The sequence below is a fragment of the Thalassophryne amazonica genome, chromosome 17 (genome assembly GCF_902500255.1).
Source record: "Thalassophryne amazonica chromosome 17, fThaAma1.1, whole genome shotgun sequence".
NCBI lineage: Eukaryota > Metazoa > Chordata > Actinopteri > Batrachoidiformes > Batrachoididae > Thalassophryne > Thalassophryne amazonica.
In genome coordinates, this window is record NC_047119.1 from 22841620 (window position 1) to 22856238 (window position 14619).

Sequence of the window (14619 nt, forward strand, 5' to 3'; positions counted from 1 at the left end):
GTAGGAGAAACATGCCCATATCATGATGCTTGCACCACCATGCTTCACTGTCTTCACTGTGAACTGTGGCTTGAATTCAGAGTTTGGGGGTCGTCTCACAAACTGTCTACGGCCATTGGACCCAAAAAGAACAATTTTACTCTCATCAGTCCACAAAATATTCCTCCATTTCTCTTTAGGCCAGTTGATGCGTTCTTTGGCAAACTGTAACCTCTTCTGCACATGTCTTTTATTTAACAGAGGGAATCTGCGGGGGATTCTTGCAAATAAATTAGCTTCACACAGGCGTCTTCTGTCACTGCACTTACAGGTAACTCCAGACTGTCTTTGATGATCCTGGAGCTGATCAATGGGTGAGCCTTTGCCATTCTGGTTATTCTTCTATCCATTTTGATGGTTGTTTTCCGTTTTCTTCCACGCGTCTCTGTTTTTTTTTGTCCATTTTAAAGCATCGGAGATCATTGTAGATGAACAGCCTATAATTTTTTGCACCTGCGTATAAGTTTTCCCCTCTCCAATCAACTTTTTAATCAAACTATGCTGTTCTTCTGAACAATGTCTTGAATGTCCCATTTTCCTCAGGCTTTCAAAGAGAAAAGCATGTTCAACAGGTGCTGGCTTCATCCTTAAATATGGTACACCTGATTCACACCTGTTTGTTCCACAAAATTGACAAACTCACTGACTGAATGCCACACTACTATTATTGTGAACACCCCCTTTTCTACTTTTTTTTTACTAATAGCCCAATTTCATAGCCTTAAGAGTGTGCATATCATGAATGCTTGGTCTTGTTGGATTTGTGAGAATCTACTGAATCTACTGGTACCTTGTTTCCCATGTAACAATAAGAAATATACTCAAAACCTGGATTAATCTTTTTAGTCACATAGCACTACTATTATTTTGAACACTACTGTATATAAATGCAGTCCATTTGTCAGATTGCACACCATGTAAATAGCAATAGCGGAGTTTGGCAAACCGCAAATCCACTAAGTTCAATAAATAGCCAAGATAGAGCCCTTGATTGCAAACAATGTTTTATTATGATGACAGGTCATATCTATGGAAGTCAATCTGTGCCATCAGAGTCTGAATTTGAATTTTTAAGGTTGAATTATTTTTAGCATCAAAATCAGAGTTTGAAGTTGAATTTCTGAGGTTGAATTTGTTTAGCATGAAAATATTCAGCCTCAAAAAATTCAAATTCAGACTCTGATGGCACAGATTTACTTCCATATATATCCTTCAATCGTAAAAATGAACCCTACAAGGTAATCGACGAGTTGAATTATGCTCTGGTCTAATTGGTCTATGAAATCGAACAGGCTCAGAGGCATACAATGTGTTGACCCTCAGAACAAAAGCTCATAGTTGTCGCCGATTAGTCATTTAGCCTGACGCCATACCAGTCAGGCCACCAGCCAGTGTCATAAGCTCACATGTAAAGACGCCAGTCAACAACAACACAGAAAACACACGCCTAAGCTGAGTTACACACCCTTACAATTAACACACCATAAGGGTGAACATCTTCAGGTGGTGTCAGCAGACGATGCAAAGGAGGCTACATATGGGGTGATCGGGTCTCAACGGCAGCAATGTGGTGTATTTTTTGGCTGGTATTTGCGTTCTGAGAAGAAATCTAAACAGAAAAGTCTGTCAGGAAACCTCTGAAAGCATGTGAAGAGCCACTGACAGAACACTTGACCTAAAGCTGTTCTCAGTTTGAACTCACACACGCTCTTATGAAACAGCTCGAGGCATGCTGTCATGGGTGTTAGACCACACACCAATCACATTCACTTAGGCATGAAACCTTTCAACAGAAAAATGTATTAAAATAGCTTGAGAAAAGAACTTAAGTCACATATACAGCTTGTTACACAAAACATTAGTGACACAGTTGTTGACAGATTCCACTTCTTTTTGGCGACATTAACGTTCATGTGATAGTGTTTTTTTTTTTAATGTCTTCTCACATTATTTTGGCACAAATGACATCATACAAACAAGATACATGTTACAGAGATGCTTTGACACGGGCTTTACAAGTGTGTTTCCAACTGACAGATTTCATTTCATCTCCTCGTTATCATGAACGTTTCCCAGAAATTACCTGATGTCCAAACATGGATCATTGTGCAATTTACTGGCTACTGGCTACATTGAACAAAATGCTCTCTGGGGTTAGCGTGACTGCATGCGTAAATGCTAACAACAGATGATGCCAGCATTAGATAACAGATGATTGATGTCATCTGTGGTCAACGTCGTTACGGGTTAGCGGTGGCATATGAAGGTATGAATTCCTTTAATTTTTTTCCATTGTTAGTCAAACGTACCTTGTATAACTGGAAATCGGGTAATATACACAAAACTTTCACCCAAGCATGAACACTGCAGTATTATCTTTTGCCAATTGTCTTTTCACAAACTACCAAACAGTACCTTTAAAAACATTTGAGATAATAGTATCCATACAAGATCAATCCAACACAAGCACGGCCAAAAAGCTCAAGTTTCAACATGGGGCTTCTAAACATTAGTCCTGGGATGTAGTACCCAGTTCTGACAGTAGGCTGTACCCAAAAACCAAGATAGCAAATTGCTGAAACGTAAAACAGTTCAAAGTGATAATTGCTCCCAGTGATTCTAAAATGGTTTGCACTGTCAAAATTGCTATTTTTAACAGGGCTGGCTGGACCTAATGATTATTTTCATAACTGATTAGCTGTTAAGGATTAACAAGTCAGAAAATAGTGAAACATGTCAATCATTGCGTTCCAGAGCCTAAGATCATGCCTTCAAATATCTTGTTTGGTCCACAATTCAGAGATATTCAGTTCACTGTCAGATAAGAGTGAAGAAACTGGTAAAAAATAAACCAGGAAATATTCACATTTAACAAGCTGAGATCAAATAAAATGGATATTTTTTTAATTACTCCGAACAATTAACTATCACAAAAGTTGTTCATTCGATAGTTGATACATCGATCATTTGTTGCAGCTCGATTTAACATTTCAAAATTGCTTAGAAATCATCAAAGTTACTATAGCGGTTTTGAGTTCAAGGTTTACAGTGTAATGTAATTATATATTTTATATGATCTTTTTGTCAAGTTTAAGGTTTTTACTTCAAAATGAAATGGATTTGGCCGGCTTTGTGGCAAACCACCTGCATGCTTGAATTCGATAGCTGACCACAGTTTCTTATCAACATGCATCATAGCTGCACTTCAATGAGCAAACAAGTGGTGGCACTGCACTGCAAGGGCATTAAGAAAATCCAGCAAGGCCTATCACAAATGCCAAAAAACAGAAAAATAAAGAGATTAATTTCCCCGGAGAATTTATATGGCCTCTTTCTCCTCTTTCCCTTCTTTGAACTAAATGCTGAATTACACACTGTTTTATTTAAGTCACTGTGGCCGCCATCCATGTTGTTTTACAAAACACCTGGTATACACTCAAGGAAGTGGCCACTAAATGTGGTGGTCTTGCTTGTTTGTGTTCACTACAATGTTCTTCAGGCTCAGTGTGTTCCCATGTGCATGAAGTAAAAACCAGCCTAAAGCGTTGGCCATACAATACACATTTCTATACTGGCGTAACCTGCATGTCAATCGTATTATCTTGTACTGCATATCCGCCTTTACAAATTCCAAATTTACATATGTATACAAATGGCTAGAAAAATGCAGATTTTTCCATCTTAGTGTTCTTAATCAAGTTGATAAAATTTAAAGCTACTGTGTGTCAGATTTAACATCACCTAGTGGTGAGAATTCAGACTGCATTATACTGTGACTGCTCACGAATTTACTTCTTTAGTAGACAGTGTACGGGGAGCAACCGCTGATTCATGTGAAGTATTTTTTATTTTCTTTGCTGTGCTGCAAAATGCGAAAGGCAAAGTAAGTATGGCTACTGTATGTTTGAGTTACTGTATCAACATGGCGGCGCAACATGGTGGCCTCTGTGAGGACGCCCGCTCCTATGTCAATATGAACGTCTTATTTATTCAGTGGTGGGCACAGTTCTGCTAATCTGCTAATTGCTAATTAGCAAAGCTAACATTTTCATTAGCAGATTAGCTTTTCAGCTAACTTTGAAAACCATCAGTGGACCAATTAGCTTCCGCTACATTTAGTTCCGCTAACTTTCAGTCCATTAACATTTTTTTTGCTGGTAATGTGAGTAAATTTAACGGTAAAAATGTTAGTGAACCCTAAAATCATACATGTAAGTTCCTGTTTATGAACGCAGAGAGCTAGCTAATACTATTGGTTCACAGGACAAAGCACACAAGCGCTGATAAGGAGATGCTGGAGCTCAAAAGTCAGTATTTTTGTTTATTTTACATGCATTTGTTTTGTGTTTGTGAATGCGATATGCGTGCGCTGTAGCGCTGTTAATGGTTCATAAATATATGATATAAACTGTGACTTCTAATACTGCGATTTACTGCTTTTCATTTATTTATTTTTTTTTTTTTTATTTCGTGTGTTTGTTTTATGTTTATGATCCTGGGAATGCCCCGCTGCCAAGGTGGCGCTTATACTCGAAACTGGTTTATCAGTAGCCTACAGTCTAATTTGACGTGGCCACGACTGAGTCAATACAAAAAGTTAGCAGTTAACGATAACTTTCACTATATGTTTTAGGCTGTTTATCGGTTTAGCGTTATAAAGTTAACTTTTCAGTTAGCGGTTTAGTGGTTATCAAAGCTAACGTTTCAATTAGCTGTGCCCACCACTGGTCCTATTGTAAAAAGTTATGGACATGCACTGATTTGTTGTTGCAGGTAATTATACACTAAAGATAGACAGTTATGAAAGATAGACAGTTATGAATTTTATATCCCATTGCTAATAACCACCCCCAAATCCTACACACTGTAACTTTAATTTACCAAATGGAAAAAGAAAAAAATAGTGCCTGAAAGCAGTGAAAACATCCTTACACGACTAGGCATTATGAGCTTTCTGCCTCAAAAAATAAATACATTTTCTCAGTTACACTCCTTGTGGAAATGTTATAGATGTTACTATCACCCGACAAAATGTTGAAGTTACAGTTGAGAAGATAGAACACCTACAGTGTCAACGACTTTGCTTTCCGAATCACTCACACGACAAGTTACATGTCCACAAAAACCATAAAGCACCAACCAAGTCCCCCGACCAGAAACATGGTGATCTGCATGCTGTAGATGATGAGATCATTAAGCACCCCAAAGTCCAGGCGTCGATGCCCCAATAAAAGCAGAATGACAGACAGCTTGTACTGCAGGCGCAGCAGTACGTGCACGCTAACATACTGCAGGAAGAAAAGCATGGAGAGTGCAACCCAGAGCAGAGACGTCAGAAGGCTGCAGCCAAAGTAGAGCAGGAAACGCAGGAATCTGTACATGCAGCGTGAGCGCAGGTAGAGGTCAAAGTTATTGTACTTAGTGCGCACGAGCTGGGTGGAGTGCACCGACCCACAGGCTGAGTGCATGCAGGTGGTGTGGGGGCCATGAAAGCTGCGCACCCGCCGAGGAATAGGGATCACAGGCATGGGTGGGCTACTGGAGCCCGGCACAGCGCACAGCAGTCCCGTTTACAGGCAAAGTCCTCTGTGAGTGCCGCTTGTGCGGAGGAAGATAGCATCATTTGGTAAACGAGCAAAGGTAGAGTCTTACAGCAGCTCAGGTGTGGAATCCCAGTCAGGAAGGCCTTCGACACAATGCAACAAGATTCTGTGAAAAAAAGGTAATGTTACTTAAAATTTGGCTGTTTTATTCCAAAATTCCTATCACAAAAATCTTATTATATAACAGCAAAGTGGCCTCTCTGTGTGTGTAATTTTGATCCCAGAGAAACTGGGGTGAGCTGACATCTGCCGTTTAGTATGTTTATGTATTTTGGGTCAGGGAAGAATGTTGACAAAATGGAAAGTTGATACGGACTAACATTTTTGTAGAAATCAGGGATATTACATAACAACAGTGAACAATGGATGTTGATATCACCATTAATCAGTCCCTGGTAACCAGACAAGCTCTGAACAAAGGAAATATCTCAAGCTTGCACGTTGTAAAACATGGCATCAGCTAAATGTGCCAAATAATAAACACAATTATTCACAAAACCTTCTAATTTTAATTTCTTGTGCTTTGTTAAAATCATTATAAAAACGTTGCATAATTACCGTTTTTGAAAAATGTCAGCAACAGATTTTCTAAACACCCCGTGGATCCCTACAAGCAATATCCTAGCGCATATATGTTATTATATAATGCATAAATAGATCCTTGTCATTTGATCGGTGGTTTGTATGTCACATGATATGGATCATTGTACCATCTGCCATTGTGTTCCAATTACCGTGCAATTTTGGTGCTATACGTTTTCTGCTATTGCGCCGCGACTATGGCGGGGTTTGTTTTTGCATGGCATCAGATACGGACATCGTCAGGATTGTTTGGGAACTATCTGACTGTTTTTGCAAGTTGACTGAGGACAATTTTGGATTGGATTGCTATTTAAAGTTCATGTTGGACTGTTTTAAACCTCTTGACGTCAAAGGACCAGTAGCGCACACCAAAATCTAAGTCCCTTTTTCTTGTTTCTAAATTAATAAAATATCAAATAACAAGGATTTATAGCAATACTTCCAGTGACATTATGAATCTGGTCACGTGGGTTTGTTGACTGGCGTGGTTGGCAAAAAGCCATAGCGTGACAATAGTTTTTACAGGCTTCGCAGGGTTGCCTTCTGCTTTCCATAATGCCAGTCCTTTTACTGTGTAACCGCGCCAATCGTTTCGTGAAAGATTCAGGAATACGTTTCCTGAGGATTCTTGATTGGGAACCAAAAAGATCTGTGTGGATTAACGCAATTCGACGCAAGAACTGGGTGGCGTCGGCTCACTAGCGCGTTTATAGTATCCACTTCTTGTCAGGTTAAGTCGCGAGTAAATTCAAATAATTTCTCTCATTCATGGTATCAATTTACACTCAATTTACACACAATTTACACGCATTCTTGCCAACCATGCATGCTTGGATGTGATGTCAATGTTTGCAAACAGGAAGTATCGTTATTTTAGGTGTCATATAAAACAAATAATGACTGTTTTTTCATTAGTGCAATTGTAAGAATATTTCATGAGGTAAAAGATGGAATGTTCCAGCCTCGCTGAATTGAACAGTCCATTTTTTACCTCATGACAGATCCTCACCCTTGAACTCATAAATATTCATTATTTGTATATTAGGTGGTTGTGTGGCCTCAAGTTGTACAATATGTCAATGAAGGTAACTAAAATAACATTTATATCCAAGCCCACACATAACTTTGGAAATAACAGAATTTAATTGATATATTTCGACATAACATAGCATGAAAGAATCTATAATAATGTGTGGGAAATGCAAAATGAAATCTTACACGACAAAGTCTCTTTTCTTCTCCAAGAAAGGAGCTGTTATCAAAAACGGAGCGTCACATTAAAAATATAAACAGTTACCTCTCACACAAATAAACGAACTGTTTAAAATTATAATGAATGTTATTCTTTTCGACGAAGCAGCAACAGGACGCCGGTGCTTGTTGGTGCTGTCGCAAAAAATACGAGTCATCCTGCTCTGACGACGAGCCGCGGATTTAAAGGAGAAGCGTTCCTCAAAAATCTCCTCAACAACCGCATATTCTGCTCATATTTGAACAAATCATTACGGGTTAGACTACGCATTACATATCAAAACTTCCATTTTAATCCAAACAACTGCCACAAGAGTTTGACAAGCCGCCAACCCATTTACGTTGTCGTCTAGTGATGGTAGAAACGGTTCAGTTTTGGAGAACTGGCTCTTTTGAATCCAATCACTTTAACGGTTCATACATTTGGCTCTGAAGTAATGCACATATATTGGTTATTTATATATTCCTGGTTCACAAGTTGGGGTTAATTCAGCTTTTCTGAAAAGGAACAAAACACTGTTAAGCTCATAATCTCATAGTTGTTTTACCATTTCAGTTTTTACCCGAGGCCAAAATACAGTCATTGGGTACTGCAAAGATTTTGCGTCCGCCCGTCTGTCTGTGCTCAACATAAGTCCATTCCTATTACTGCCAGGGTCTTCAAATTCACAGGGAACATTCTTGGGCAACCCAGTCTCATGGCAGTTCGTGATGGCATTATAAAAAGTACATTAATCTATTGGTTCATGATGGTGGCACGAAAATGGAATGCTTTTCGTGATGGGGAGCACAAATTCATTTTGTGACGGGGGCATGAAATGTGGGGTGATGGGGATGTATGGGGTGGTTATGGTTAGGTTTAGGGGAGGGGACACACTTACACTATGGTTATGGTTAGATTTAAGAGAAGGTGGAGGATTACAAATAGCAAAATGAAAAAACCGTGTCACGAAAATGGAGTGCTTTTCGTATCAGGAGCACGCTGCTCAGCTGTTATACTATTATTATTATTATTACTATTATTACCCAGATAAGCAACTGAAAATTAATGAATGAATGAATAATAATAAGGTCATGGGATCGATTCCCACCTGTGGCCTTTCTGTGAGGAGTTTACACGTTCTAGCCATGTTTGCGTGGGTTCTGTCTGGGTGCCCTGTCATATGACTGCTGGGATAGGCTCCAGACCCTTCGTGACCCTTAATTGGAGTAAGTGGTTGAAGGTTAGTGATAATAACAATAAATGTCATTATTAAATTTTTTTTTATATAAAGTATTCAAATATGGGGAAAACCCATATTTGGCAGTTTTGTGAACTCACTAAATCAGGGGTGGGCAACGAGAGCCAAGACACTGCAGGTTTTCCTTGCAACCAATCACCTCACCTGGTGGGTTGCTGATGAGCTTCTCCCCTGCACATAAACACCTGGTCATCAATGAAATCACCTGCTGAGACACCTGAACATTAATGAAATCACCTGCGAAGGTGAGTGGTAGCACGGAAAACCTGCAATGTCTTGGCCCTTTATGGCACATGATTGCCCACCCCTGCACTAAATGCTTGCATAACCTTATGGGGGACGTCATTTGGTGACACATTTCTCAGAAAAGATAATGATCTTGCACGATTTTAGGCAGCTGTGAAGTGCACACTAGGTTGCAGGGTGCACCCTCAGAAGTCTTTGTGTATGAAGTACATAAACATGTTCTTGGCTCACTCTTGTATATGCAGTAACCTTCAGTGGGCATATTTACGATTTGGCTGAATGATCACATTTCTGCCAGTAAGTCAGAAGACAGCAGGTAAATATAAATTATAGAGTCCGGAAAGAAAAGGAGTTTGTAATAGCTATTAATTATGGCGCTGGATCATTTTTATTGAAAATTTAGAGGTTGAGACACAAAATTAGGGAAACAAATCTTATGACTTTTAACTATTGACGTGGCTTTTTTTTCTCCTTTCACATTATTATGATTATTATCATGGTCAAGTTAATTAATGAAACAAGTTAACTAGTTTGAGTGACAGCCAAAGTTTGACTATACAATACAAAAAATAAATCTTTTACCAATACACACAGTACTGTTTCTGACCACAAGGGTGTGCTATTTAATTACGTTGGAGATTTTGCCCAACCTTCTTGTGGTGCATAAAGTTGCTCCTTTTGGGGTTCCACATCACAGACAGCTCCTTGAAAGGTTTTCTTTGCAGGACTAAAAGTACGCCTGTTAGAGCAACGTTCAGTGTTTCTGCCCTGTGATGTCGTGTCATATTATGTGCAAGCTTCAACTTTGTGTTTGGCAGCATGGAAGTTTAGTCATTAGCACTGCAGCACCACACAGCTCCCGGTGTCGCCGACCGAACGGTCCCCCATAAAAATCGGTCTGCGCATGCGTCATTAGCTGCGGTTCACCGATTATTACCTTGTTTCTGCTTAAAACTTCCCTCTAGTCATCATCTGTCTCAGCGACAGATATCTGAAGCTTTTGTACAACAATCATTTCCACATAAATTCTGTATTATTTCATCGTAAAAGACTGAGGAAGTGATCAGAGCGCCGGGCTGCACGAGCTGCTAGCTGATGTGTTCACTGCGCGTCGGCCATTTCAAAGCATCACGAAGTTTCGCCTCATTTCTGCTTTAAACTGCCTCCAGACATCATCGATCTCAGCGACAGATATCTGAAGCTTTTGTACAACAATCATTTCCACACAAATTCAGCATTATTTCGTCGTAAAAGACTGAGGAAGTGATCAGCACACGAGATGTGTTCACTGCGCCTCAGTCATTTCAAAGCATCACGGAGTTTTGCCTCATTTCTGCTTAAAACGGCCTTGTTTCTGCTTCAAACTACACTCCAGTCATCATCTGTCACAGTGACAGATATCTGAAGATTTTGTACAACAATCATTTCCACATTAATTCAGCATTATTTCATCGTAAAAGACTGAGGAAGTGATCAGAGCACCACGGCTACACGAGCTGCTAGCTGATGTGTTCACTGTGCGTCTGCCGTTCCAAAGCATCATGGAGTTTCACCTCATTTCTACTTAAAATGGCCTTGTTTCTGCTTCAAACTACATTCCAGTTATCATCTATCTCAGCGAAAGATATCTGAAGCTTTTGTACAACAATTATTTCCACATAAATTCAGCATTATTTCATCGGAAAAGACGGAAGCAATCAAAGCGCCGCGCTACATGAGCTGCTAGCTGATGCGTTCACTGCGCCTCAGTCATTTCAAAGCATCACAAAGTTTTGCAGAGTTTCTGCTTAAAACAGCATCACTCTGCTTAAAACTGACTTTAGAATGATTTAAGAGGTTTTACCTTTATCACCTGATGGTTAATAATCCCATTAATCCATTTGATGCCTTTGGGTGAGGATCAGAGGTGGGTGGATCGATCCTAATATCGATAATATCGATACCAACGCTGGTATTGATATTGAACGATCCTTGTGCAAAAAGATCGATACTCAAGCTTTTTTTCTCTCCCGCACGCACTGACTGCTGTGCACACAGATTCATCAAAGTCTACTCTCTGTCTGTAAGAGCAGCGCTGCGCTGTGTCACACAACACGGAGCAGCACACCCTTGTATTGTGGTTTGTTAGCCCTCTACCTCAAGAGATTTTGTTTTAAGGTGTGTTGAGTGATATTTTTTTAAACAAAAATGTTGATTGTGATAATAAAGTTTTTGTTGTCACGTAATGTTTGGCGAAATTCTATCCTAGGTCTTTTGGATCCTTTGGATCTATGAAGCTTAAATATGAAAAAGTATCGGTATCGATATAGGTATTTACTTGGTATCGGATCAATACCAAAATTCCCGGTATTGCCCACCTCAAGTGAAGAGACTCCGTCTCAGACGTGCTGTTGTGGTCCAAAATGATGCATGCGCAGTGAAGGCAGGTGGACCGATTTTTAGGGGGGGACTGTTCGGCCTGCGACCCCGGGTTTGATTCTGACCTACTCCTTTCTGTGTGAAGTCTGCATGTTCTTCCCGTGTTTGTGTGAGTTTCCTCCATGTGCGCCGGCTTCCTTGACTAGAATAAGTGAGATCAATTAGTGAATGAAATTTCAATTGGTTTTAATTCTCAGGGACCCCAAATTTCTCTCCAATCAAATGACCGTATTTTCTGGAGTACAAGTCACTTTTTTTTTTTTTTTTTTTTTTTTACTAGTTTGGGAGACCCTGCAAGTTATACTCTGGTGCATCTTATACACTGAAAATTCACGTGTGTTATTAATAATAGTAAATATAATGACTATTTATGTAAAACTTTCCCAAGAATCAAAGCACTAAACAAAATAAAGTCCAATAATAATAATAATAATAAAAAAGTCAGTAATAAAAATACACTACAACAGTGCACACAAAATCCCAAATTAAAAAGCTCATAACACAGAAAAAGGTTCAGCTTATAGATATAATAGAGGCATTTTTTTTTGGACAGGTGCCACTTATACTCCAGTGTGACCCATACTCCAGAAAATATGGTAAACATTTTCCTGAAAATTGGGAGAAAACCTGTTTGGATATTTATTCCCAGTCACCCCCTGTACCTCAGTGACCACAGAGGCTGGATAGCAGATCTTGGTGTTAAATTACTCAGACGCCCCATGTTTCTGTTTCATGCAATCAAATGTTTTTTTTTTCCCCTGAAAATAATTGGCAACCCCTTTTTTGACCTTTGATCCCACTAAAACCACCTCTTGTTGTTTCTGGCTACAGAGTAGATATTGGACTTAAATTATAGAGTAAATTAAATACTCAGACACCCCAAGTTTCAACTTAATATAAATATTTTTCCAGAAAATCACTTGAAATGTCTGCTTTGACCTTTCATCCCAATAAAAAATCACCCCTTATTAGAGTAACTCAGTGACAACCCCACCCACAGTGTAGATATTGGGTTATGTTACTGAGCAAATTAATTGCCCTCCGACCCCAAGTTCTACTTAGACCAGTTCTCCATTTTCCTGCAGGAAATGACTGGAAATACCTTTTTTGGGGGCCTTTTGATTCAAATAAGATTGTTCCCCATTTTCCCACAGGAAATGACTGGAAATACCTTTTTTTTTTTTCTTTTAATCTGAACAAGATTGCCCCTCACTGTATCTCAATGACTACTGAGGCTACAGAGTAGAACTTGGTCATAAATTATTGGTCATAAAATATATCATCTGTAAAATGACCAAAGAGGTGGATATTGAATATCCCAGCAAATGTAAAATATTTATAATAATACAAGATCATCATTTCTGTATCTTTGCAGCATGCTGCTGTGTTTACACCCAGGCATTAAAAACCATATGCTGCCATCATAATCACCAATATTCCTGGTCGTGTTGGCACAGTTTGTTTGTTTATTTATTTATTTTCTTATATAAAAAAGCTGAAATGCTCGATTGTGTATTGACTGTGTTCCAGCCCACTGGTGGAACACAGTCATGTGATGAGTCAACCCATCTAACTGAAAAAATAAAATAAAATAAAATGATGAAGGCTACCTTTGGGTTTGAGGAACCCAATTTTCCAGCTTTTCAGTTATAAAACTGAGAAAAAAAAGTGTGTACAAGGTTATTTGCAAACCAGAGCATTAATAATAATAATAATAATCATAATAATAATAATAATAATTGTTCGAACACTGTAAATAACAAGTGTGAGAGATACAATATTTGACAGTGACAGGTCTGATTTTATTTAACTGTTCTTCAGAGCATGTCATCTATGCAAAATGTGCAGTACCATCTTTTTTCCCCATTATTTTCATCTATCAAAGCTTATTTCAGCCGTAGAGTGTGCAGAATATAACTCCAACCCCCACAACTCCCCACCAAGCCACGTTTTCATTGTCACCTTAAACATCTGAGAACATTTAAACTGCAGTCTACAGTACACAAGAAGACAATTTTTCGATTTTATAACACTGGAGGGAGCTGTTTATTCAGCTTTCACTGCATCCATCACATTTCCCAAGTGCACCGAGAAACAGTACATTCAAGGGCACCAAACTATCAGGCCTATTTGAACAAAATCCAGCTCTGGGATTATTACTTTCTGTGATAAATGGACTGATACTGCACCATTGCTGCTGCAAATGCTGCTAAAAACAGAGCCAAGTTTGGATGTTGCCTCGCCTCTGCATCTGGTTAATAACTGCACTCAAAGTCTTCCACCATTATCAAGAAAAACGAGATCCATTAAACAGACTCCGTTGATTTAGCTATCCAAGTGCAGCTGTAAAGGTTGTCGCCTGGATTTAATCATGCATTATGGGTACATTACGGACTCGTATTTTGCTCTTCTCAGACGGGAAGACTTTTGGAGTATTGCCTCATGTATACCTGAAGGTGGAAGCTGGACATTTTCTCTAGGACTTAGTTTCAGTTCTGCAGGAGTAACTCCTTCTTCATTTGCTGACGAGTGCACTCTGTAGTTGGGTTTGAAGCCTCGTGCACCAGCAAGTGCAATCTCCAGCTAAAGCCAACCAGCAGCTCCACCCCAAACCTTTGCCAATACACAGCCACCGTGACCCAAAGGGTGTCTGGAGTAAGCAAGATTAAAGGACCGATATGTCAGAATCCTCTTGGATTCGTCCAAATACACTTGGGCTAAATCAATTAATTCATTAACTAAGTAGAGGTCACAGCCAATAGTTGAGCTCAGACAAATTAAATCAATTAGTCTGGCTAATAAGATGAGAGAGAGACTTTAATTAGTGAAAGTTTAATCAAAGCCACGTTTACGCTGTTGTTGCCTCATGAAGTGGCTCAATGGATCGTCAACGGAAAGACCCATTTGATCCATGAAGTGAAACTTTATGTGCAGGAGTTTGTGCTCACTTTCATTCCTGAGGAACGTCTTCATTCTGGATAATGATGTGTGAAATAATCTCAAATATGACCAAAAAAACAAAACAAAACAAAAAAAAAAAACGATGCATTTTTAGATGCAGTAGTAATAATTGAAATAAAGTGATTGCGACTGCTTACTACCTTTTTTTTTTTTTTTGGTTAAACAAAGTGAAATGATAAAACGAATCAATCAATCAATCAATCAATTTTTTTTATATAGCGCCAAATCACAACAAACAGTTGCCCCAAGGCGCTTTATATTGTAAGGCAAGGCCATAC

General features: G+C 39.1%; 1 protein-coding gene across 1 annotated transcript; it reads right to left on the minus strand.

The window, feature by feature from the left end:
- Positions 1-1820: 1820 nt before the first annotated feature.
- LOC117529800 (transmembrane protein 250) lies at positions 1821-7630 on the minus strand. Its single transcript, XM_034192664.1, has 2 exons — positions 7443-7630; positions 1821-5748 (listed from the first exon to the last, which is right to left on the minus strand). Exon 2 carries the CDS (start codon positions 5565-5567, stop codon positions 5148-5150), a length of 420 nt encoding a protein of 139 aa, XP_034048555.1. The 5' UTR covers positions 5568-5748; positions 7443-7630; the 3' UTR covers positions 1821-5147.
- Positions 7631-14619: the final 6989 nt, after the last annotated feature.

What these genes read in the sequence shown, in the direction of transcription:
- LOC117529800 (XM_034192664.1), bottom strand. Translation starts at nt 5,567, where the DNA reads ATGCCTGTGATCCCTATTCCTCGGCGGGTGCGCAGCTTTCATGGCCCC.